Source organism: Crocodylus siamensis, chromosome 2 (assembly GCF_052110815.1).
Source record: "Crocodylus siamensis isolate JL-2025a chromosome 2, ASM5211081v1, whole genome shotgun sequence".
Classification (NCBI taxonomy): domain Eukaryota; kingdom Metazoa; phylum Chordata; order Crocodylia; family Crocodylidae; genus Crocodylus; species Crocodylus siamensis.
This window is the reverse complement of record NC_143396.1, coordinates 226,372,939-226,395,752: the sequence shown is the minus strand read 5'-3', so window position 1 is coordinate 226,395,752 and position 22,814 is coordinate 226,372,939. Positions and strand designations below refer to the sequence as shown.

Here is a 22,814-nt window from a genome sequence, read left to right as displayed (position 1 = left end):
TGTCATCGTAAGATCTGTTTTCCTGACCTCTGATTATGTGCGTGGCTCTCCTCTGGACTCTCTCAAGTTTCTCCACATCCTTTTTGAATTGTGGAGCCCAAAACTGGATGCAGTACTCCAGCTGCGGCCTCACCAAGGCCGAGTACAAAGGGAGAATGATGTCCCGGGATTTGCTCGAGAAGCATCTATGGATGCAAGCCAGCGTTTTGGTCGCTTTACTAGCCGCAGCATCGCATTGCAGGCTCATGTTCATCTTGTGGTCAATGATGACCCCCAAGTCTCTTTCTTCTGTAGTGCTATCCAACATAGCACTGCCGAGCCTATAAGGATGCTGCAGGTTTTTCCTCCCAAGGTGGAGAACCTTGCATTTATTGGTGTTAAACACCATCAGGTTCTCGTCTGCCCATTTGCTGAGCTTGTCCAGGTCAGCCTGGATCACCCGCCTATCTTCTGGCGTGGATGCTTTGCCCCAAAGTTTGGTGTCATCGGCGAACTTTGCCAGTCCACTCCTGACTCCAATGTCCACATCATTAATGAAGATGTTGAACAGGATGGGTCCCAGGACAGAGCCATGAGGGACCCCACTTGTCACAGGGCACCACGATGAGTGACTGCCATCGATTACAACCCTCTGGGTCCGACCACGGAGCCAGTTTCCCAGCCAGCGGATCGTGGTGGAGCCAAGGCCACAACTGGCCAGTTTGGCCAAGAGGTGATCATGGGTCAAAGGCTTTTTTGAAGTCAAGATACATGACATCAATCTCTTCTCCCTTGTCCAGGTGATAGGTCACCTGGTCATAGAAGGAAATGAGATTGGTCAAACAAGACCTACCCGCAACAAACCCATGCTGGCTATCCCTTAGGATGTTAGCCTGGGCCAGTCCATCAAAGATGGCCTCCTTAATAAACTTTTCTAAGATCTTCCCCAGGATAGAAGTCAGGCTAATGGGCCTGTAGTTAGCCGGATCCACTCTCCTCCCTTTCTTGAAGATCAGCACCACATTGGCCTTCTTCCAGTCTTCGGGCACTACACCAGAGCGCCAGGAGCTTTCAAAGATCCGTGCCAGGGGCTGAGCTATGACGCTCGCCAGCTCCTTGAGTACCCTGGGGTGCAGATTGTCAGGGCCAGCTGACTTGAAGGTATCCAGCTTCTCAAGGTGTTCCTTCACGAGGTCAGCATTTATGGAGGGTAGGGGATCCCCATCACCCGGATCTCCCTGTCCCATAGCAGGCTTGGGCGTCCCACGGGACTGATGAAAGACTGACGCAAAGTACCTATTTAATAGGTTGGCTTTTTCCTGGGCGTCAGTTGTCAGTTGCCCCATCTGGTTTAGCAGGGATCCAACATTGCCCTTGCTTTTCCTCCGGCTCCCCACATATCTGAAAAAGGACTTTTTGCTGTCCTTGATGCTTGAAGCTAGTTGGAGTTCAGTTGCAGCCTTGGCTTTCCTGGTTTGCTCCCTGCAGGACTGGACCAGTGCAGAACAATCCTCCTTGGAGGTGAATCCTGTCCTCCATCCTTTGTAGGCTTTCCTTTTTAGCCGCAGGAGGTCCGCTAGGTCCCTGGAGAGCCGGGGGACTGCTGTGCCTTCTTGCTGCCTTTCCTCCATGTTGGAATAGATTTAGCTTGTGCATTGAGGATCACTTCCTTGAGAAGCAACCACTCTTCTTGAACTCCCATCTCCCTGGGGTCACGGTCCCTACGGGCCTGACCGACAAGCCTCTTGAGCTTGTCAAAGTCGGCTTTTCTGAAGTCAAGGACTTCTGTGTTGCTGACTGACTTGCCAGCTTTACGGCGGATGGTGAAGGTGATCAGCTCGTGGTCGCTGTCACCCAGCTTCCCATCGATCACTAGGTCACCAATTAGGTCGTCCCCCGTAGCCAGTACCAGGTCGAGCAGCACTTTGCCTCTCGTTGGCCCAGTCAGTTCAGATGAACAATTTTAGCTGCTTTTTCTGTATATTTGTTTATTTATTTATTTAGAATGGTAACGCTTGACCTTCTTAGTACTCTGTTTCTGGCCCCAGGCAAAGCTTGAAAGCTCATAGGTACATAAAATTTTGTATCCAAAGGTTTGGCCTTGCGTCTTTCCAAGCCAGGCACTGATGATTAATAACAGATTCTTTATTTTTGTTGACTTCAGGATTCAAGAGTAAGGATCTTTTTAGCCAAGATTAATCCAGGAAACTCACAGAGACCATGTATGTTCAAAGATTCTATTTATAGCAGCTCATCTCCACTGCTAAACAAATTAACATTGCAAAATTATGGATGGAAGGAGTGGTTGGTGCTTTCCATATGGTCTGATACCTTCCCACTGAGGCTATTTTATGTCTTGAACTACCAGTCAGTTAAGCCAAGCTATCTGTCAGCTATTTTGCCAATATAAAACCCTAAGTACTGGGAATTAATCGCCTTGCATCAAATGCCATTTCCACCTTCTCTTCTACCCCATTCCAGATCTATCAGAGACCCTCTCCTCCATGCTTGCTGTGGGATAGATTAATAATACTGTTAAGTTACACTCCGAATGAAGAACCTTGTTGTAACATGCACTGAAGGTGCATGTGATGTGTATAAATTTATCTTAGCAAAAATTATACTTAAATATTTTGTAGATTTTAGAAAAATCAACTGATTCCCCTCCCAAAAATGTAAAATTAAGAATAGGAATTATAACCCTTCAACCCTCAAATTACTTGATTTTTTTAAAGTCAAATTTAGCAAAAAAACCTACCTCTGTCCCCCAAATTATGTGGTTTGTCTACAGACGTGCCTGTGTTAGTTGCTTTCAGTTTTTGATCTGGGTTTGTTGCAATGATTTAAATTGTCATATTTATTTAGTATACTTTGTAAGACAATCTTGGTTAAATAAATGTCTCATGCTGTATTTTATTTGAAGATCAATAGAGGGATTATTAAAGCTAAATACTTATTCTGTCTTTGTCTCTCGACTCATAGTTATGGTGTGCTGCTTTGGGAACTGCTAACAGGAGAAGTACCCTTCCGAGGAATCGATGGTCTAGCAGTAGCATATGGTGTTGCCATGAATAAACTCGCCCTTCCAATCCCTTCCACGTGCCCAGAACCTTTTGCCAAACTCATGGAAGGTAAGACTAGATAGGAGCAAGGAAGACGGTATATATATTATTTCTCATACACTTCTGATCACAGAATCTAGATGGCTTTAATGAGCGAAGCATGCTTTTGCGGAAGTGAGACTAACAAACTGCCATGACTACTGTAAAGCCAATAGGCTTCAGAAATGAAAGCTGCTTTAACAGGAGCATTTATGAAGAGCATAGGGAGCTCTTGTTGTCTTTTTAGTCTTCATTGTATTTGAACAATGGAGGTGAATTCACACCAAAACTCTACATCTAAATTTAGAGATGATTGAAATCATATTCTGGTTCTGCATTTTTACCTCAAGCTCATCTGGTTATTAGCGTCAAAATCTGAACCCATACTATGTGCATATAAGCTATTTTTTCTGCTGGCTATTGGAATCGTGTGTGTGTGTGTGTGTGTGTGTGTGTGCGCGCGCTTTAGACGGCCTGGCTACCATGCAACAGCTGGTGACTACTGAGCATGCATGGTTATGATGTCCACACAGACTTTTTAATTTGTATCCAATTATCAGAATTGCCAGTTATTAAAAGCAAACCTGCTTTGCACCGTGATTCTAATTAGCAATGAACACTGCACCCTAAACACCAAGAGCACCTTATAACCTGCTACAAATAAAATCACGGAAGATGAGGGTACTGCTAATGCCTTGTCACTGCAGTGACAGGGAAATAGTTGATTTATGTTCGTTGATAGGGTAGTACTCACTTTTTCAGAAGAGATTTTAAACATGGCTATATCACAGAAAGCTTCATAGGCTCAATCAGACATTGATTTTCTTTTTTGCATAATCCATGTCCAAAGATAAATTACATTTATTAATAAAAGTACCAAATGCAGTCATAGGAGCTAATGAACCATTATAGTTTTAACAATGAACTAATGAATTACCTTGTGGAGCATAAAGGAGGTAATTGACCCTCTCTCTTTCTAGCTCTTTGTATGTCCCCTGAGCCAGTTGATCTGACCTGTTTCCTAATACTTTGTCAATAGAATGTTTTGTCTTTTTTTTTTGCTGCAGTGTCTTTATAACTGAGGGTCTCAACATCTTTTCCCATATTAAAGAATTAAACCTTGTGATCTTCTTAGAGTCTGCCATTAGTACTTTACTTCTCACTTTACAGAAAAGGAAACTGAGGCGTAGAATAACAGTGACATGATCAGGATTTTGCAGTGAGTTTGTGACAGGGTTGGTAAATTTGGCTGATGTGGTCTGACTCCCATAATTATCCTTTGATATAGGTCAGGGGTAGGTGATCTTTTCTGGCTGTGGGCCAGAATGACTCACTGTGGATCAGGGGCAAGTGCTGGGACCCATCCACAGCCCATATTTGTCTCTGCAGCAGTACTGGGAAAGCACCCATAGCTGAAGCACTCCACCCTGCTGAATGCTACCGACACCCCACATCTCTGGGCCACGTTCCATGGTTCTACAAGCCAGATCCAGCCCAGAGTCTGTAGGTTGCCAACCCCTGAGATAGATTATAAGATTCAATTAAAAGTCTAAAATTCTGGCAGTCTTTTCCTAAAACACTGATCCATAAGATCACTAACCCCCAGGTAGCTAAAGGTCCAACATACAGATTTACTCTACTATAAATATATAACCTTCAGTAACCATCTTATTATGAAACTGGGAACACCTTGGCAGATGGATGTATATCGTGCTGGGGGCTAGTGTAAATATATGCTGAAAGCCAGTAAGGATGAAACAGGGCAGTTTGTTCACAGATCCCTTCATGAGAGGCATAAGAGAACACTATGAAACAAAGGGCATTCTGTCTGACTACTATATAAGCATACAGCACAAACAGCATGATGCAGTAAACTCTGTCAAAAAGAGCTACTGATATGACAGTGAACAGCTGTTTTCAGTGCAGTTCACAATGGCAAGGCTTCCAAAAAGAAGTAATTCAGTGTTTCTTAAAATAAAGCAACATGAATGTTGATGAGGTTGGAAATAGCATCTTCTAAAACTGTGGAGGGTTATGTAAAAGCATATACCTAATTTGAACCCCCAAACATGGAGTGATTGTCCATTCCACTTTTGAATGCCTATCTTTATATGGGAGGGAGGGGGGGGAGGAGGAAGGATTAAAAGGGATTAAAGCAAAACAATTCTTGTTTTTCCCCTTCACCAAAACTGTTTACCAAAAATGCCATTTCTGTTCATGGTGAACTCTAGTTCCCCGAGTGTTGATTTTGCTTTTGAATTACTGCTCTGGTGGCCTTTGCTGAGGTGGCAAAGCTGAACTTGCCCTCTTCATAGAAAAGATTTGTATATTACAACTGTCCTCATTAGAGGAAATAATAGCAGATCTAGGCCTGGGAAAATAAATGCTATAGGCCACCTGCATAGTTATCCTTTTTAGTCATTCATGCGTTTGGCTGATTGCAGCACTTTGTTTTATGCTGGGTCATGTTTTCTTTGCCATGCTTAAAACCTGGGGTAGAAGGACAGGGATTATGCTACTGAAAAATCTATCTGTATTGCCTATTGCCACTAATTGGTCAGCAGCAGGGTTTCTCCAAAGCATTTCTAAACATTTTTATATAGGAGAAGCAACTTGGAAGTCATAAAAACTGTTTTTCCTTCTTGTGTCATTGTTAGGATTGGATCAGATTTTGAGATAACAACATCATGATGCACGCAATCTCAGAATCCTGAACAAAGAATCCCAATAGTATCAAAATCAGGATGGTTAAATCATGCAAAATGAAAATCCTAAAGAATCAAATGTGTAAAGATATCCGAGCTCAAGTTCATCCATACAGTGATTCATGCAGGTGACATTTACGGCAAGGATAAATTTGGCCAATGGTATCCTGTGAATCCAAAGGGAATTTTTGAAATAATACTTTATTCCAGAAATATCTTATAAATAATTTTTAAGAATGTCCTACAAATATTCTTAACTCCTTTTGGCTATGCAATAGGCTGTGTTTCAGCCCCACCAGCTACTGGTTAGAAGGGATGTTTGGTTATATAGATACAGGCCCTTTATATTACAGCCTTGTTATTTGGGTGGATGAAGTTGTTTCTCTAAGTTTCTGGATAGGCATTTCTTATCTAATTGATTATCAGATTCTGGCGTGCAGGAGTTCTGCAGGAGTTCTGCAGTAGTCAAAAGAATAGGATACAATTTAGGCAAAAGAAACCTATAAAGGGGAGCACTAGGAAATAATACACAGTGATAAATTGACATCTGTTGAAGGTAGACATAAGGGTGAGGTGAAGCAGTTGAATAGCTAGGTTTCACTTCTTAAGACTTTCCAAAGCTGCCATTTAACAAGTGTAGTTTTTTAGTATGCTCTTCATACTTTTATAACTTGGAATTCCATTAAACCTGATTTTCTAGCTAACAGTTTCTGGCCCCCGTGTGGGCTAATCCAGGGTTTTTTAAGTGTGGTATGGGTGTAGTGCTGCAGAGGTTGTTTTACTCCCACATTCCCAAGTTACACCCTCTACTGGCGCAGGTAGACCACACTGTGGGAGCAGCAGCTGGGGACTTTTTAAAGTCCCTGCATTGGATAGGAATCCCCCTCCCTTTGCTCTTGGTATTCCCCGCCTCTTTCCCTCTGTGCATGGCCCCTTCTCTCCCACTCACCACTGCTGCTGTTCCATGCCTCCAGAGCCACTTCTGCACCACTTCAGCTAGGTTGCACAGGGAGCTGGGCTTAGCCAGGGGCAACAGGGGCAGTGACAGTCAGGCTTCCTGTCCTTGAGCCCACTGCCAGGCTGGCAGAGAGCGCTGTGGGAGCTGGGCAGGGTGGAAGAACCTGCCTACAGCCCCTGGCTGAGCCCAGCTCCTTCTGCTACCTAACTGGAGTGGTGCAGGAGGTGATCTGGAGCCTCCTTCATACCCAGATCAACTAGGGACAGCAGCAGTGGCAGGAGGAGGAGTAGGGAATGGGAAGGGAAAGGAGGTGCCGCTAACGGTGGAGGAGAATGGGGGTGTGTGCAAATTCTTACCACTGAAGCACAAAGAACTGTGAGATATGCTTCAGATATTCCAGAGACATACATGTGAGAATAAAGCACCAGTGAGTATCTGGTAACTTGTGCACTCCTTTGCAGTGTAGCCAGAGATACTCAGGCTAACCTAAGTTCTACTTTTTAGATGAGTTAACTATAAAAACATAGTGTTAAGAGCTATATGCAAAAGAAATTTGCACTAGCTGGGCTGATGCCGCTCCTACTCATCAAACAGTGAAATGCATAAGCATTTACAATTTAAACTAAAGCATTTAGAAAATGTATGCAATGTTTTTAACAGATTTGGAAATGTAGTTTTCGATAAAAAACAGGTCAGTCTCATTTATTTCATGTACCTACTGTCTAAACAGTTCATGGCCTAATTGTGCTAGATAAAGGGCAAGTGTGAAAATGAAGAGGCAGGGTAACATAAATAATAGGAAGTATTTATTTTCCCTACTTGCATCATCTCAACCCTCATTATTAATTCTGGTATTCAACATTTGTCTGCCTTTGTCTTGTTCTAGATTGTTGGAACTCTGACCCACACTCACGGCCATCTTTTGCCAATATCTTAGACCAACTCACCACCATAGAGGAGTCTGGCTTCTTTGAAATGCCCAAAGATTCTTTCCACTCCTTGCAAGAAGACTGGAAACATGAGATCCAAGAGATGTTTGACCAACTTAGGGCCAAAGAAAAGGTAAACAGGGGAATACATTCCCCACAGGCTATTTTGGTCTGTAATCTTGTCCAATTTTACAGCCTAAGTATACTTTATCTGATGTTTTCTTGAAAGTTTTAATATGTGTCTATAGCTGCTTAACTACAAAGAAAACAGACGGAAGTGTTTTATGTTTTATTTATAACCTAAATTCTGTTGATTTTTAACACCAAAATGAAACTCCAGTTACCTATTGAGCAGAATGTCTTCATGAAAGTTCTGTTCCATTGTTTTATATGTCAATCAGCAGTGAACTAATTAATAATCCTGATAAACTATTGTTAGGATTCGGCGTTAATATCCAGGTAAAATGGAAGAGGTGCATCATACCTCTCCATTATTTCATACCATCTTCAAACTCGAGCAAACATCACGGTATTGGTTAGGCCACATTCATGCTTCAATCCTGGAATCACAAGCATAAGGGTCAGACTTTAATTTAAAGCATAAAAACTGGAGCACAGTGTCGCTAGCTCAGTTTGATTCTACTTATGGAATGAGGCTTAAAATCACAGAATTACAGAAAATTAGGGTTGGAAAGGACCTCAGGAGGTTATCTAGTTCAACCCCTTGGACCATCCCCAGCTGTAAAAAGCGGGACCGTCCGCAACTGGATCATCCCAGCCAAGGTTTTTTCTAGCCGGGTCTTAAAAACCTGCAAGGATGGAGAGTCCACGATCTCTCTGGGTAACTTGTTCCAGTATTTTACTACCCTCCTAGTGAGAAAGTTTTCCTAATATCTAACCTAAACTTCCCTTGCTGCAACTTGAGACCATTGCCCCTTGTTCTCTCATCTGCCACCACAGGACAGTCTAGTTCAATCCTTTTTGGAACCCCCCTTTGGGTAGTTGAAGGTTGCTATTAAATCCCCTCTCAGTCTTCTCTTCTCCAGATTAAATAAGCCCAGTTCCCTCAGTTTTTCCTCATAAGACATGTGTCCCAGTCCCCTCACCATTTTTGTTGCCCTCTTCTGGACTCTCTTCAATTTGTCTACATCCTTTCTGTGATGAGGAGCCCAAAATTGGACACACTGCTCTAGATGTGTGGCCTCACCAGTGCTGAATAGAGGGAAATAATCACTTCCCTTGATCTGCTGGCAGTGCCTCTGCTAATGCAGCCTAGTATGCCATTAGCTTTCTTTGCAACAAGAGCACACTGTTGGCTCATATTTAGCTTACTGTCCACTGTAACTCCCAGGTCCTTTTCTGCAGAGCTGCTGTTTATCCAGTCAGTCCCCAGCCTGTACTGGTGCATGGGATTGTTCTGTCCTACTTGCAGGACTTTGCACTTCTCCTTACTGAAGGTCATGAGATTTCTTTTGGTCCAATCCTCCAATTTGTCAAGGTCTCTCTGAATCCTAGTCCTACCTTCCAGTATATCTACTACTCCCCCTGCTTGCTGTCATTTGGAAACTTGCTAAGGGTGCACTCTATCCCACCTTCCAGGTCATAGATGAAAATATTGAACAAAACTGGCCCCAGGACTGACCTCTGGGACACGCCACTTGATACCGGCTGCCAACTAAACATTGAGACATTGACCAGTACCCTCTGACCCTGATGATCCAGCCAGTTTTCTGTCTACCTTACAGTCCATTCATCCAGCCCATATTTCCTTTGCTTTCTTGTGAGAATGTTGGGGAGACCATATCAAAAGCCTTGCTAAAGTTGAGGTATATCGCATCTACTGGGCTCCCCACATTCACAAAGCCAGTCATCTCATCACAGAAAGCAATCAGGTTGATAAGGCATGACTTGCCCTTGTTGAATCTATAGTCTCTGTTCCTAATCGCCTTCTCCTCCTCCAAGTGCTTAGACACAGCTTCCGTCCTTATATATAAATTAGAACCTTTCCAAATGTCTGTATATGTATGTTTTAAATTTTTCTTAACCTAGTCATGCCAGTGAAAGTATTTACCTCTCTGTTGCAGATCATATTAGTTTCTTACTGGACTGATTTAGTTAGTACCACACTAGGCTTTTTTGTAGGGCTGTTCTAGGCTTTTTTGTGAGGTGGTCATGTGAGCTTGAAATATACTAGATTTGACCACAACCACTGTATGGCCTACTGTGTTAGTGATGAAAATGTGACACACAGAGTCTTTAAACTTTTGTCTTTCTAGTCTGTGGAAAGAGTCTTATGTTGTAAGAGCAGCAATAAAGACAAAAAAGGGAATAACCATTGGAGAAACCAGAAGAAGTTTGGGTAGAAGCAGCTGTATCCTCATATGCCCTCTCCTCATAGCTGGAACTCTGTAACTGAAACTGAAGATTGGTCAGAGAAACGAAAAGCACAGATGCTTTGGGTTTCCCACCCTATACTTTTTATTTTGTCTCTGCCACAGCTGAAATGATCAAAACAGTTGCCCCGTTTGTCCCTCCACCCTCTCAGTAATTTTCCTGGAACACACCAGCAGCCTTTCATAATTGTAAGGAAGCTAGTGGGTGATTGTGGGTAGCAGCAGTCAGATATAGAAACAGTCTTGGGGGATAGCAAGTAAACTGCAGTTGGAAATGAAGTCAGCACAGGGCTAGAAGGATGGGGAATATTAGTGCCCAATGCCTGGAGTTCAATGAATAGGGCTGAAGTCTTTTTCCTTTATACCTGCTGTGGAAAGAAAGCATGACCTGAAGATACTCTGATACTGCCCTTGGGGAACGTCTGCATACAATGTTCAATTTTTAAAAAGAGAGAAGGAAGGCAATGGAATGATTCCAGAATATTACCCTAATTATGGTTAAGGGAGCAATGAGTTTGCCTAAAACTAAACTGGCATTTAAAAATCAACTTGTTTTAGGAGCAAAAGTTAGATTTAAGAAGTAGGAAACAAAAGGAGTTTTAAATAAACAAACAAACAAAAATCTTAATTTGAATAGAATTGCCTTCAGGATTTTGTTGTTTAATTAACTGTCTTCCTATAGGCCTCTTGCTTCAGTGCTGTGTTGTCCCTCAGTACAACAATGTCAGAATAGTACAGGAAAACCAGAAAGCTACCCTGTCCAGAAGCAGAAAAGGAAAGAGGTTGTAGTCTGATTTTTATCAGTGTCCAAGTGAGTGATGATGAGCAAACAACAAGCGAGCAACATTGATGATAAAGAAAAAATAATTTATATATACAGGCAAGGATTTTTGTGAGTGATGTATTTTTTTGGACAAACTGCATGGTTGGGATAGATAAATGTATGGGTTTTTACATTTTATTACATTGGTAATTTCTTTGAAGCAGGGACTGTCTAACTAGGCATAGTTCACTGTGTTAGAAATGTGACACTCCCCAAGTATAGCCTCTGGGTACTACCATTACATGAGTAATAGTAACATTTCTCTGCAACATTAAGGAAAAATACTATATTAAGACTATTTCCCTTTTAAATAAAGTGTATCAAACTGTATCACAGAAAACAGTGAAGTTACAAAAATCTGTTTCAAGAAACCTACTTAACAGAATGCTTTCAGATTGTAAGGAGTTTAACTTTAATCTCTCCAAATTTTACCTCCTGGAGTGAAATTGACCGACTGTAGTTACATACTCTGGTTTCTGAATGTGTTTGTCTTGTGATAGGAAGGAAGGAGTGCAGTGAGAAGAGCAGTGGATTTTGAAATCTCTATTAATTACTTTCCGTCAAATCACTTAATCGGCAAGGAAAAGGTTGAAAAGTTCATTTTAACTTCTGTATGTGTACAGGAGTATACTTCTGGCACAGATTGGTAGGAATGACCTCAGTTTAAAGGGGGCTTAAAAAAAAAAGACAGAACAAACACTCCCTTCCCTTGATTATTTTTTTTTTTATTTGTGGTATAGCTGATTTCCTAGATCTTATGTGGCCTGAGATAGCATTATTTTTAGACTTTTTTGAAACTCCTTATGAAATAAATGCAGATGCTGATTTGGGCAGGAGAACAAGTAGATGGATATACTGACAAATCAGCTCCCCTTTCCTTGGTCTCCTTCCCTGTCACCTCTGTCTGTCTTCCTTGATTTCTAGATGTTTCTAGGTTTATCTCCCTCTTCTTCCCTGATTTGGAAAATCTGAACGTACTATCATTTTGCAGACAATTTATTTTACTGAGACTTATTCTCTGACACCTTTAAGGTCATGATGCTAGTCAGACTTGAAAGGTCAGGTCAGATATCCAGTCCTACAGTCAGCCTCAGGCTTAAGAGACAGAGCAGGCTCATGTCTGAAACATACTCTAGTCTTCAATTTTCTTTGTTTCTTGAAAGATTTTTCTCTAATTTAAGCATTTGTAATGTAACAAGAGCTTTATCTGAAGTGTTTTATACTAGTTGAAAGGAACGCTGATTCGTAGCCTGTCAAAGATAGAATTTTGTCTCATTTTAAATAAATGTATTGCTGTTGGAAAGATGCCTGGCTGACCCCTCTAGAAACAGAAGCCTTCTGATCAGTCGCTGGCTGATGTGTCTGGTCAGCAGTAGAACAAGCTTTTCCCACACTGCCCAACCAGAGAGTGGACAACCTGCACTGGAAGGAGAATTTTGAAGGGGGCAGAGGGAAGTTCAGTCTTTGCATCACTTCACTCTGGGCCTGTGAACAAGGGTACAGAAATGAGGTAGATACAAACCACTGTCAGTTTTGTTTGCCCTCAAAGGTATATTGATCTGAGCCAGAATGCCTGATTGTAGCCTATCAATTTTTTCCTCCTCTTCTTCCCTCATCTCCCTGCAGGAGCTACGTACATGGGAGGAGGAGCTGACCCGTGCTGCAGTCCAGCAAAAGAACCATGAGGAGCTGTTGCGGCGGCGGGAGCAGGAGCTAGCAGAACGTGAAATCGACATCCTGGAAAGAGAGCTCAACATCATCATCCACCAGTTGTGCCAGGAGAAGCCTCGGGTGAAGAAACGCATGGGAAAGTTCAAGAAGCACCGACTCAAGCTGAAGGATGGCAATCATATCAGCCTCCCTTCAGGTCAGTGGTGCTGCAGTGCCAGATGGGTGCTACTGAACTGGCCAGTGAATCTGAGATCTCCTTTATGCCTATGGCTTTTGTGTTAAATGCTGCTGGTCACCTGATGTGCTCTGAGAAATTCCAACCCCCTTGGCATCAAAGAATTAAAGGCCAGTGGCTACAGAAAAGTTTGGAAAATGGCAGCAAGAGGATACAGTGAATAACACTGCCGAGAGGTCCAAAGTGAAAAATGCACCTGGAAAAACATGTGACATGCTAGAGAATGTTACCCTTTGCGTGGTCCCAAGCCAGATGGTGGTATCAAGGAGGTTTGCTGTAAAAAGCAAGATCTCATCATGGCAACAATCAGTACTGCAATATTCCAAATGCTCTATTTTGTTAAGGAAAATACTTGAAAACGGTGGCAACATACTCTGGAATAGTCTTAGAGTTAAATAAAGATGATTTTAAATGTACATAGGATCACAAGAGCTGCCATTGCCCTACTGTTTGTGGAAACTTAGATTTGGAAATTACCTTGCAACTCTAAGGGTCGCCTCAGGCAGTTAAAGAAGATGAACTACTAATGAATGTTTGTACAGAAATTAAGGTAGACTTAGATTTTAGTTCTATTCTTTCAGGATAGATGAAAATTAGGGCTATGCGAAGCTTCGGTCCCTGACTTGATTCAACGGAGATTCAGCCCGTTTCGGTGGCTGAATCTCCAAATCGAATCAGGAGACCCTTTAATCTCTCCAAATTGAATCAGAACTCTCCAAATCAGTTCGGACATAGAGACAGCTTTAAATGTTTTTTCTACATAACTCTAGGTTGGGGCTTATGAATGCTGTGATGCTGGGGCACATGGAGTGTCCTACAGAAGTATGGGGGGCTCCCAAGCACACTTAGCAGCAGACCTGGAAGTGGATGAGAAGCATTTATTGTCCACTTCTTGGTCCTCCAGGCAGCACGCTGGGGGGCCCCCTGCACCCCTCCAGCTTGGTGGCTGGTGCCTCCTAGGTCTGGGGGGGCACCCGGGATCCCCCTGTGGCTGATCGCTGAGCCAGGGGGGAGCACAAGGGGGAACCCCCAATGCGCTCCCTGGCAGACCTGGAAGTGAATGGGAAGTACTTCCGGTCTGCTTCTGGGTTTGCTGCTGAGCACATGGAGAGCCCCCCCCTCACTCCTGTGGGATGCTCCATCTGCCCCAGCATTGCAGCGATCACGAGCCACATCTGGTACCTCAATGTATGTAGAAAAAAACTTTTAAATATGTGACTGTGTCCAAATCACTGATTCTCCAAATCAGCATTGAATCTTCAGATTTGGATTTGGCCGAATTGAATCAGGGACAGTGATCCAAATCAAAGAATTGAATCACTGTCCCTGATTCAGCCTGCATCTGAATCCGAATGGAATAGGGCCGGCTTCGCACACTTCTAACGAAAGTGTAATACAATCGGTCAGCAACTGGAGACAGTTACGAGAGCAAGATGGTTGTCAAATATAAGTAACGCATCCACAATGAGAGGTGTGGGTACTATATGTGTGACTAGACTGGACAGGTCAAAGTTGGCAAGAAACTGAAAACTATGTTTATTCCTGTTTAATTTGCCCAGGGTTTTTGGCTTTTTGAAATGTTTCTTAACACACACTGCACTATTTTCTATGTCGCCTAAGGTAGTTGTGGAGAGTACTTTTAGTTTATATTACTTGTTAATAGTACTCTCTTTAGGGTTTTACATATTTGTTGCTGGAGTTTTTGCTTGTCCTATAAGGCTTTTTGGGAAATAAAATGACAAGGTTTTCACTTTCAAAAACAGATACAGGAGTAGTGTTATTGATGTAGTTGTGATGGTCCGGGGAGATGAAAGAAGTAACATTTGTGAGGTGAGATAATATCTTTCATTGGATCAACTCATATTGTTGGGGCAGATAGGAGACAAGCTTTCAGGCTTATATGTAGACATAAAATTTAGCCACCTGATAGACATATGTTTCCGTACATAAGCTTGTATGATGTATATCAGGTGGCATAATTACAAACTTGGGGACTGAAAAGATTGGATGGTTGTGTACTTGAAAAAATACACTTCTACCTATGAGCTGAGAATTAGATCTCTGAAGCTGTTGTCATTTTTCAAAGATACTACCAAAAATGAAATACTTTGGAGGGTTTTTTGCTTGTTTATTTCATTAATATTTTAACCTATTTGTGTGCATGTGTGTGTTCAAACAGATTTCCAGCATAAATTCACCGTGCAAGCATCTCCAACCATGGACAAAAGGAAAAGCTTGATCAGTAGCTGCTCCAGTCCCCCGGCTAGTCCTACCATCATTCCCAGGCTCCGGGCCATCCAGTGTAAGGAGTTTGCTATAATCATTAAACCTGGAGAATTTACAATATGTTCAGCAGCAGTAAAGTCCTGGGGTGCTGCCTTAGGGCAAGACCTGTATAAGCCTTCCTAAATGAGGCTGCCTCATGATATATGGGAATGAGGTGGAAAAAAAGGGTTGTTTATTTCCCTTAAGGACTGAACTTTCCTTACTCATGTTCCTGAGAGCTTGCTAATTGATCACATTGGAAAAGTATTCCTATGGGAAACAAAATATTTGTTATAGCTAAACTTACAGATTTGGTCTGTGACTTCAGACAGGTTTTCTGGAGTGGACAGGCTGCTTGGCTGAAAGAGAAATTTGTTTGGTAGATAGCATGCAAGAAAATAATGGTAATTGATATGGGAATGGGATTTCCAAATAAGCAGTCAGGAAATGAAGAAAATCTGAGTTAATGAGCAATATGGCTTAGTGGCTGGTATGGGTTTGAGCTTCCAAGGCTTATGTACAGGCCACAATTTTTGCCCTTTGATACACTGCAACTGCATGTCTGTTTGCACAAGTGGAATTTCCTAATGCTTTGAAAGTCTTTCTTGTGCATTAAACTAAAACTCCTTGGATGTAGTTTAGTTTGGCTTGCCAGGAATGAAATCATCTCGTTCATGGATTCATTGCATGCAAACACAAAGGCACTCAAGACATGTAGTGAGCCTCTTTGTCTACCAGATAGTGATGTGACTTTTTTGTAGTTCATCCTTTTGAATTGGTTTCACTTTCAAATTACTTCTGGTTTTTTCTTTTTTTTTTCTTGTGTGATTTGCCAGCTCCCTGCTGCCACAGCTGCATAGCAGGACACGGGCATGGAGTGAGTGGAGGGTCCTAGGCCAGGGGGTAGGGAACAGTGCTGGAGTGTCCCACTCTCCTGCAGCATTGGCCAGGGACCCACCTTAATTTGTTTTAAAACCTAGTGTATATAAACACAGATGTGATGCTCCAAGGCTTATTTCATTTGAAAACCTAGTGTGTGTAAACACAGGTGCAATGCCCATTTAACTTTTATAAACCTATTTAATTTAATGAGGATTAAAACCTATGGTGTGTACAGGTACCTTTAGTTGTGTATATTAGTAGTTTCCAAGGAGATATTGAGGATTAAATAGGATGTGAAGATCTGCCTTGTTCTCATTTCTAGAGGTATCGTTTTTGATTCAGAGTTGAAGCATGGTAGAAGGACAGTATGCAGAGAATTTACGTGGCTGTTGCCTTTGCCATATTGTTTTTGGGTCTGTGCTTTATTTTCTACTCTGCTACAGATTTCTTGTCACCATACGCAAGTTGTATAATCTTTCTGTCCCTGATTTTCCCCCTCTAAAAATGTAGTAATAACACTTACTTGCCTGACATGGGTGTTGTGATGCTAGAATGTGTGATACTAAGTCTCACATGCTGGTGTGCATTTCACGTTCTTCAGGTAGATGGTTAAGTAGTAAGTTTAATCATGAATTTCCTTGAAAACTATAGCATTTTGCCTTGCTCCTCTTCTCACCTATGCTGAAAGAATGCTGCATTGCAATTCAGAAAGCATACACAGCATCTTGGGGGGTTTTTTCTGCCCCGTATGCCCACATTTCTTCTCTTATTGGTTTCTATAGTGACACCTTGCGAAAGCAGTAAAACCTGGGGGCGCAGCTCTGTCCTTCAGAAGGAGGAAGGAGAGGAGGAAGAGAAGAGAGGCCATAAAAAGAAAGGCCGCACGTGGGGACCAAGTTCCCTTTGTCACAAGGAGTTAGCTGCAGGAGAAGATGGGTAAGTGGGAGAAGGTAAAGTCTTCCAACCATTAAAACTGCTGAGAGAACTTCTCAGGAAGGCTGCCTGGCAGAAATCCTGCCCACTGGCCTGCAGGCCTACTGTACTTTTGAGATGGCATGTTTATTCATAGTGTCATAGACATTAGAGAGAGAAGAAAATATGTAAAGTAGCACACACTCCATCTTCAGGGTTTCTGTGCAGGACCATTCCCTCTGGTAAGGTTTCCAGTGCTTTGTTCATTCTAGTTTTAAACAATGAGGCATCTTCTATATAACTTTGGAAAACTGTTTCACAAGTAGTAACTTGTGGATGTTGTCTAATTTCTCTTGGTATTGAACCTTAACTTTCTGTAGGGAATTATTATCCAATTTCTGAATATGCCTTGTTTCTCGTCCTCCTTCATTTATATACTCTTCATATACTTATTTTCTTCTGTTATGTGATGTTATTAAATAGAGCCTGGAACAACCACACAGAGGCTTCTTTTCAGCCTTTAAAAAGTATGCATATTCTTTCAGTAAATGAATCCTTGGGGGAACTTTCTTGCAGAAATGATGTTGACTCTTACTCTTTAGCTACAGTCTTCTGTAAGTATTGTGTACCTGGATCTTAACCTTGGCACTGTTACAGTGCTGCTTCAAAGCTTAGAGTATATTTTTAATTACATGATTAAAAGAAAGGAGGGGCCGGCCATATGTTTCATAAGTTGGGAGGCCTTCACGTTTAGATTGCTAGTTCAAATGCAGCCCAGATTGGTAGAGGGGAAAATATCACAGGATATAGCTCACCTATAATTAATCTGTCTGTCTGTCAAATCTTTGTGTTAGAGCAGGGGTGGGCAAAATGGCAGATCCAGCCAGTGGCCGGATTCCCAGCTGGGCTGGGATCTTTCCATAGTGAATGCGTTGTCTAGAGCCAGGGCATAGTTGTGATCTGGAGCCTGCATGCTCCAGGCAGGGGCATGCAGGCTGTGGGTTGTGGCTGTGCCCCGACTCTGGACCATGCTGGTACCCCTGCAAGGAGCCAGGGCTTCAGAAGGGTAAAGAATCACACTGTCTTTCCATGACTGGCTTTATATAAATTTGAATTAAACAGGAACATTACTGATGATGTTGAATTTCACTGTAATACATCATCATATAAACTCAGTGCTTTTTCCTTTGTGGAAAAAGTTACAGGTGTGATGGAGGAAGTAAGGTTCAAGATGCACTGGCAGAAAGTAGGGGGGTAGGGGGGTGGAGGGAGGGGGTTGGCAACTGGAACAGCAAGAATGTTACTAGCCAGGATTAATGGGCAGTGGCACAATCCTGTGGGCAAAGCTTGCAGAGTACTTTTCAGTTTCTTTCTGGCCTTCCTCAAGCAAACCTCAAGATTTGTGCCAAAATAAATAACTAAAAAGATAATACCAATGATGGGCAACGTGTAATTTGAGTCAGTACAGCTTATTGCAGCCCTCTTCCCCCTGAATAGTCTGTCAGTCTGGGATACTCTGAGAGCAGCAGCAACTCATCATATATGCATTGCCCAGTCAGCAAAACAATCATTATTTTCTAGATCTTGCTCTGCATGATGCCATGACCTTACTGAATCCATGTGGAAAGATATGAACAGGCAGACAACATCTCAGTTTTAAAGTGAACAGGTAAAATTAACTTCACTTTAAGGAACTGACCTGCCCTATCCTTTCATGTGGTTTTGCAGTGGTAAGGGTAGAAAAGGTGGATAGTCTCTCTAATTTCCAGCAAAAGGCCTAGGCACTTACAACATTTCCCTCCCCATGGATTTAAATACAAGTGAAAGATGTTGTTATATTACCATATATACCCAAATACAAGGATGACAAGGTGATCTCCCCAATAATTAGATTCTACATATGGCAAATTTATAAATTTATTTTAATTTTCCACATATGGAATCTAATTATTGGACGATCTTGTTAAATTTGTCTCTCCCCATTACTGCAGGTGGTGGGGAAGAGGTGATGAGGGGGCAGTAATGGGGCTGGCAGTGGGGGACAGGTTGTGGGACGCAATAGAAGGTAGAACATGATAGGGCATGTGGGGGATAGTAAGGAGCAGGCAGTGAGAGAGGCAGGCAGCTTGCCCCCTGCTACCTGTCCCCACCCATCCACTTACTCCCCTGTTACAGAGAAGAGGGGGCCAGGGGAGGAAAGGCAGCAGGGTTCCTTTAAGACCAGAACCATTGTAGCTTAGAAAAGGGAATGATTGCCTGCTGTAAGGAGGGACCCAGCCAAAATAGCGGGGGATGGAAAAGACACAGGCCGTCAACAGACGCCCCAGCTGGACAGGAGCAGGGCAAGCAGCTGGCAGTAGAGAAGGGAAGCAGAGACCTGGAGAAAGGATGTGGCCAGGCCAGGGGCTTACACTTGCAGAGCTGGGAGAAGAGATCAAGAGATTGAGCATACCTGCACCTCGGGAGTGGGAAGCCCAGTCAGGTGTCCATGTGGGTGGGGCTGTGTGATACAACTCTGCCCAGGCCAGAGGAAGATGAGTGGCCATGGAGGCGGAGGGAGACAGAGCCCCGCAGAGAGGCAAGGGCAGAAACCCATCCAGCCAGGAGAGCTGATGCCTGAAAGGAAGCACTTCTGTGAACCCAGAGCAGAGGAACAAGCACCCACAAAATACTGAGAACTTTCTTTTCTTTTTTTGCCTTTTTTGTGGGGTCTTGGAAGGTCCTAGGAAGGGGGTACAAAAAACTGAAAGGTGGTTTTATGTTCACCTTTGAGGAGCCCTGAGTGTTGGCTGAGTGTGCCCAGAGTAAGAACTGGTGACACCAGAGGAGCCCAGGAAGGTGGAGCACAGCCAGGGCCACAGGCTCTTGAGAGCCCAGTGTGGGTCTGTTGGCTGCTCTTTTTTCTTATCCCTTTTTTTCCTGCCCATGACAATAGTAACACCCAATGGACCATGGTGGCAGCAAGGGCAGGCAAGGAGGCCACAGAACATCAGACCCAGCACACACACATTTTTTTTGTGTTTCCTTTTTTTTTGGACTTACCTTTAAGTTTTTGGGGGCTCAGAGACCAGAACTTGGACTCTCGGAGCCTAGACAAAAAGGAGGAGGACTAAGATGGACTACAGCCCAGCAGGGCTGGTGATCCACCCCCTTGCAATAAGGGCAGGGACAAGAGAAAGAGAGAAGAGGCAAAGCCCTATGCAGCCTTATCAGACTCAGGGCTGGGGGACAGGATAGGGAGATAAGATTCTTTAAAGACAGCCTGTCAAAAAATATTTCAATTAACATAAAGGCATGGCTGGTGAGAAAAAGAAAGGGGGTCAGGATAGGGGGCCAGAAAAGGTGGCTGGGTACTGCTCCACCAAATGGGGTGCCTGGTTGTGTCCACAGGAGCTCCTTACTACACCCCCACTTTGCCTGCTTCCCCCACCCCCACAGCCTTAGACTGCCCCAGTTCGTCACTCCCCTGTTCTCCCTTTCTCCATGCCGTTTCTGCCACCCAAAGCCTCAGGTCACCCCCCCCCTTCTTCCTATCCCTGTTTACCCCCTACTCATTCCCCCCAGCTGCTACAGAATGGGACTGGAGCAGCAGTGCCAGCTCTGTGCTGCTGCTATGGGGCCAGGCTGCAGCCACAGAGCCAGGCTACAGCAGTGCTCCATGCCCCAGGCTGCAGCAGGTATGGAGTCTCCCAATGGGGGAGCAAAGGTAAGGAGTGCAGCAGAGGGGGAGAGAGAGGGATAAGTGGCAGGGGAAGAGGGGGTGAGACTAGGGGATTTGGGGAAGGAGTGGCAGGGCATGCAGAGGCAGCAGGGGAGGCAGGCTGCAGCTTCAGCGGTGGCTCCAGTTTTAGCTGCAGCAGCTTCCTGTCCCTGTTGCTGCCTCCCTACCCCAATGCTCGATTGCAAGGCAAGGGGCTTTTTCCCCCATGTTAAATGAGTGAGCAAAAGCCTTGTCTTTTATAGAGTAAATACAGATACTCCGGAAAATGAATTCCTTTATTTACAGAGACGGCATGGATAGTGACTGGAAACTACCTCCCCACTGCCTTATCAATGTGTTTCAAGATGGTCATTACAAGAGAATGTAGTTTAGTCTCTGTGGACCATTTGATCTTTGGTCCTTCTGTAGGGACAGTGGGAACATTTCTCTTCCAAGGATTTGACAAGGATTTTTTGGTGATATCTTTTAGTGGACCAACTGCATATTTGGGATAAAGTCAGATAAGCTTTCAAATGTGTTCATTCATACACTGGATCAATAAAATGGTATCACCTCCAAAAACATTGCATCTCAATTCCTGGACCATCATGGCTACAATTTCACTGTAACACGGGGGCAGACATAGTCCGGTCCGGGGGCCAGATCCAGCCAGCAGTAGACTCCATTTCCAGGCAGTCCCGGCCTGCTTAGTGGGGCTAGTTTCCATGGAGACCCCAGAAGCAGTTGCGCTGTGATAGCATGGGGCCAGGGTTTCCATGGAGACCTTTGCCCTTCTAAAGCTTGTCTACAGCTTCCAGTGATATGCAACATTCAGTAACAACAGGTTGATAAACTGAACCATCAGCAACAGATGAAGGCTGACTGTATCTTCGACCAGTGTCATGACATTTTTGCTGTGATACTGTGATAATTAATCTAGAAGTATTTTGGAAGCCCATTGGGCACCTCTACACAGCTGCAGAGGCTGTTCTGACATGCTGAGATTCCAGCGTGTTGGAGCAAACTCGATTAATAGTCTGCTGAAGCGTGGCAATTGCCATGCTCCAGTAACCTCCTGCGTCTTGTGTATCAGTGTCCCCATGCTTAAAAAACGCAGTGGGGCCCTTGAACTAAAGCCTGTCAAACAAGCCATTTTTAAGTATGGGGCCACTGATACAGAAGATGCAGTGGCACTTTAATTAGAGCAACTCTTGGAGCCGCTGTAGTTAAAGTGCCACCTCTCCCACTCCTGGAGCATGTGTAAAAGTGCCCTTCATTTCTTGCATGTGAAATACTCCCCTATCCCTTTCAGACCCAAATCAGAGAAAACACTGACACGGGCTTAGTCTGGTGATACAAGTGGTATGGGAAATTTTGTTTTTGCCTGAAGATAGATATTTTACATCAGCATTTGGGTTAGTGTTTATGATTTTAATGTAGTGTTGTACTAAAGGTAACATGCATGGATTGGTAGCCACAGGCTTCTGAGCCGTCATCTCTTCAGATCTCATGAGCCAAGAAGGGCTGAGCCTGATTAGTAGAAAATTGGTGCCATAGGAAGTGCCACTGGAGATTCAGTAACAGGCTGTCTTCTATTTGAGTCAGGACTGTATTAATGCTTCAGCATAGCGTGAAGGGACAGCATGCTCTTGGAGAAGCCCTCTACAGATGAAAGGTTACTTAAGGATTTAATTATACTTTGGCAATTTGCTGACAAAATGAAGTATCATCAACTCTCAAATCCCTAGGAAATGGCAGTAGGCTTTTTGTTGGGGAAGGTGGATGAGGAGAAAAAACTTACTAACTCTAGTATCTAACTCAATAAACACAAGGACACCCTGCCGATTAATCAGCCCAAATTGGACTACTGAAAAATCCACAGCTTTCCAAATGAATAGTTAATACTGTTAGGGTGAACCGGTAGCTTGGCTTTTAGTGCTTTCAAGTATGACTCCAGTTGTTCTTACCTCAAGCAGAGTATAACTGATTCAGTGTTGTGCTGTAAGAGTGGAAGATGTATATTGAATGGCTTTCAAGTGCACCCTACTGGCCTTTGTAATGTACAGCATTCTCCTTGTTAGTCTTGCAAGAACATTTGGTTGCAGTGGTTCTGATTGAGGGGAAAGAAGAATGAATGGTGAAGAATGAAAGGATGAGAAGATAATCTTATGACCCCATGTCAAATTTAGCAGTCATAGAATTATACAGACCTCTCCTCATCTTGACCTTCGAAGTGAAACTCTCTTTGTTAGTGCCATTGA

At 43.3% G+C, this 22,814-nt stretch overlaps 1 protein-coding gene across 1 annotated transcript in view; it reads left to right on the top strand.

The window, feature by feature from the left end:
- Window positions 1-22,814, top strand: part of MAP3K9 (mitogen-activated protein kinase kinase kinase 9) — a 116,565-nt gene that overhangs the window by 70,556 nt on the left and 23,195 nt on the right. Inside the window, exons 4-8 of the mRNA XM_090033255.1 lie at window positions 2,962-3,110; window positions 7,630-7,805; window positions 12,515-12,755; window positions 14,974-15,096; window positions 16,724-16,877. Of these exons, the coding sequence (XP_089889381.1) occupies window positions 2,962-3,110; window positions 7,630-7,805; window positions 12,515-12,755; window positions 14,974-15,096; window positions 16,724-16,877 (843 nt within the window). The remainder of the gene's footprint in view (window positions 1-2,961; window positions 3,111-7,629; window positions 7,806-12,514; window positions 12,756-14,973; window positions 15,097-16,723; window positions 16,878-22,814) is intronic.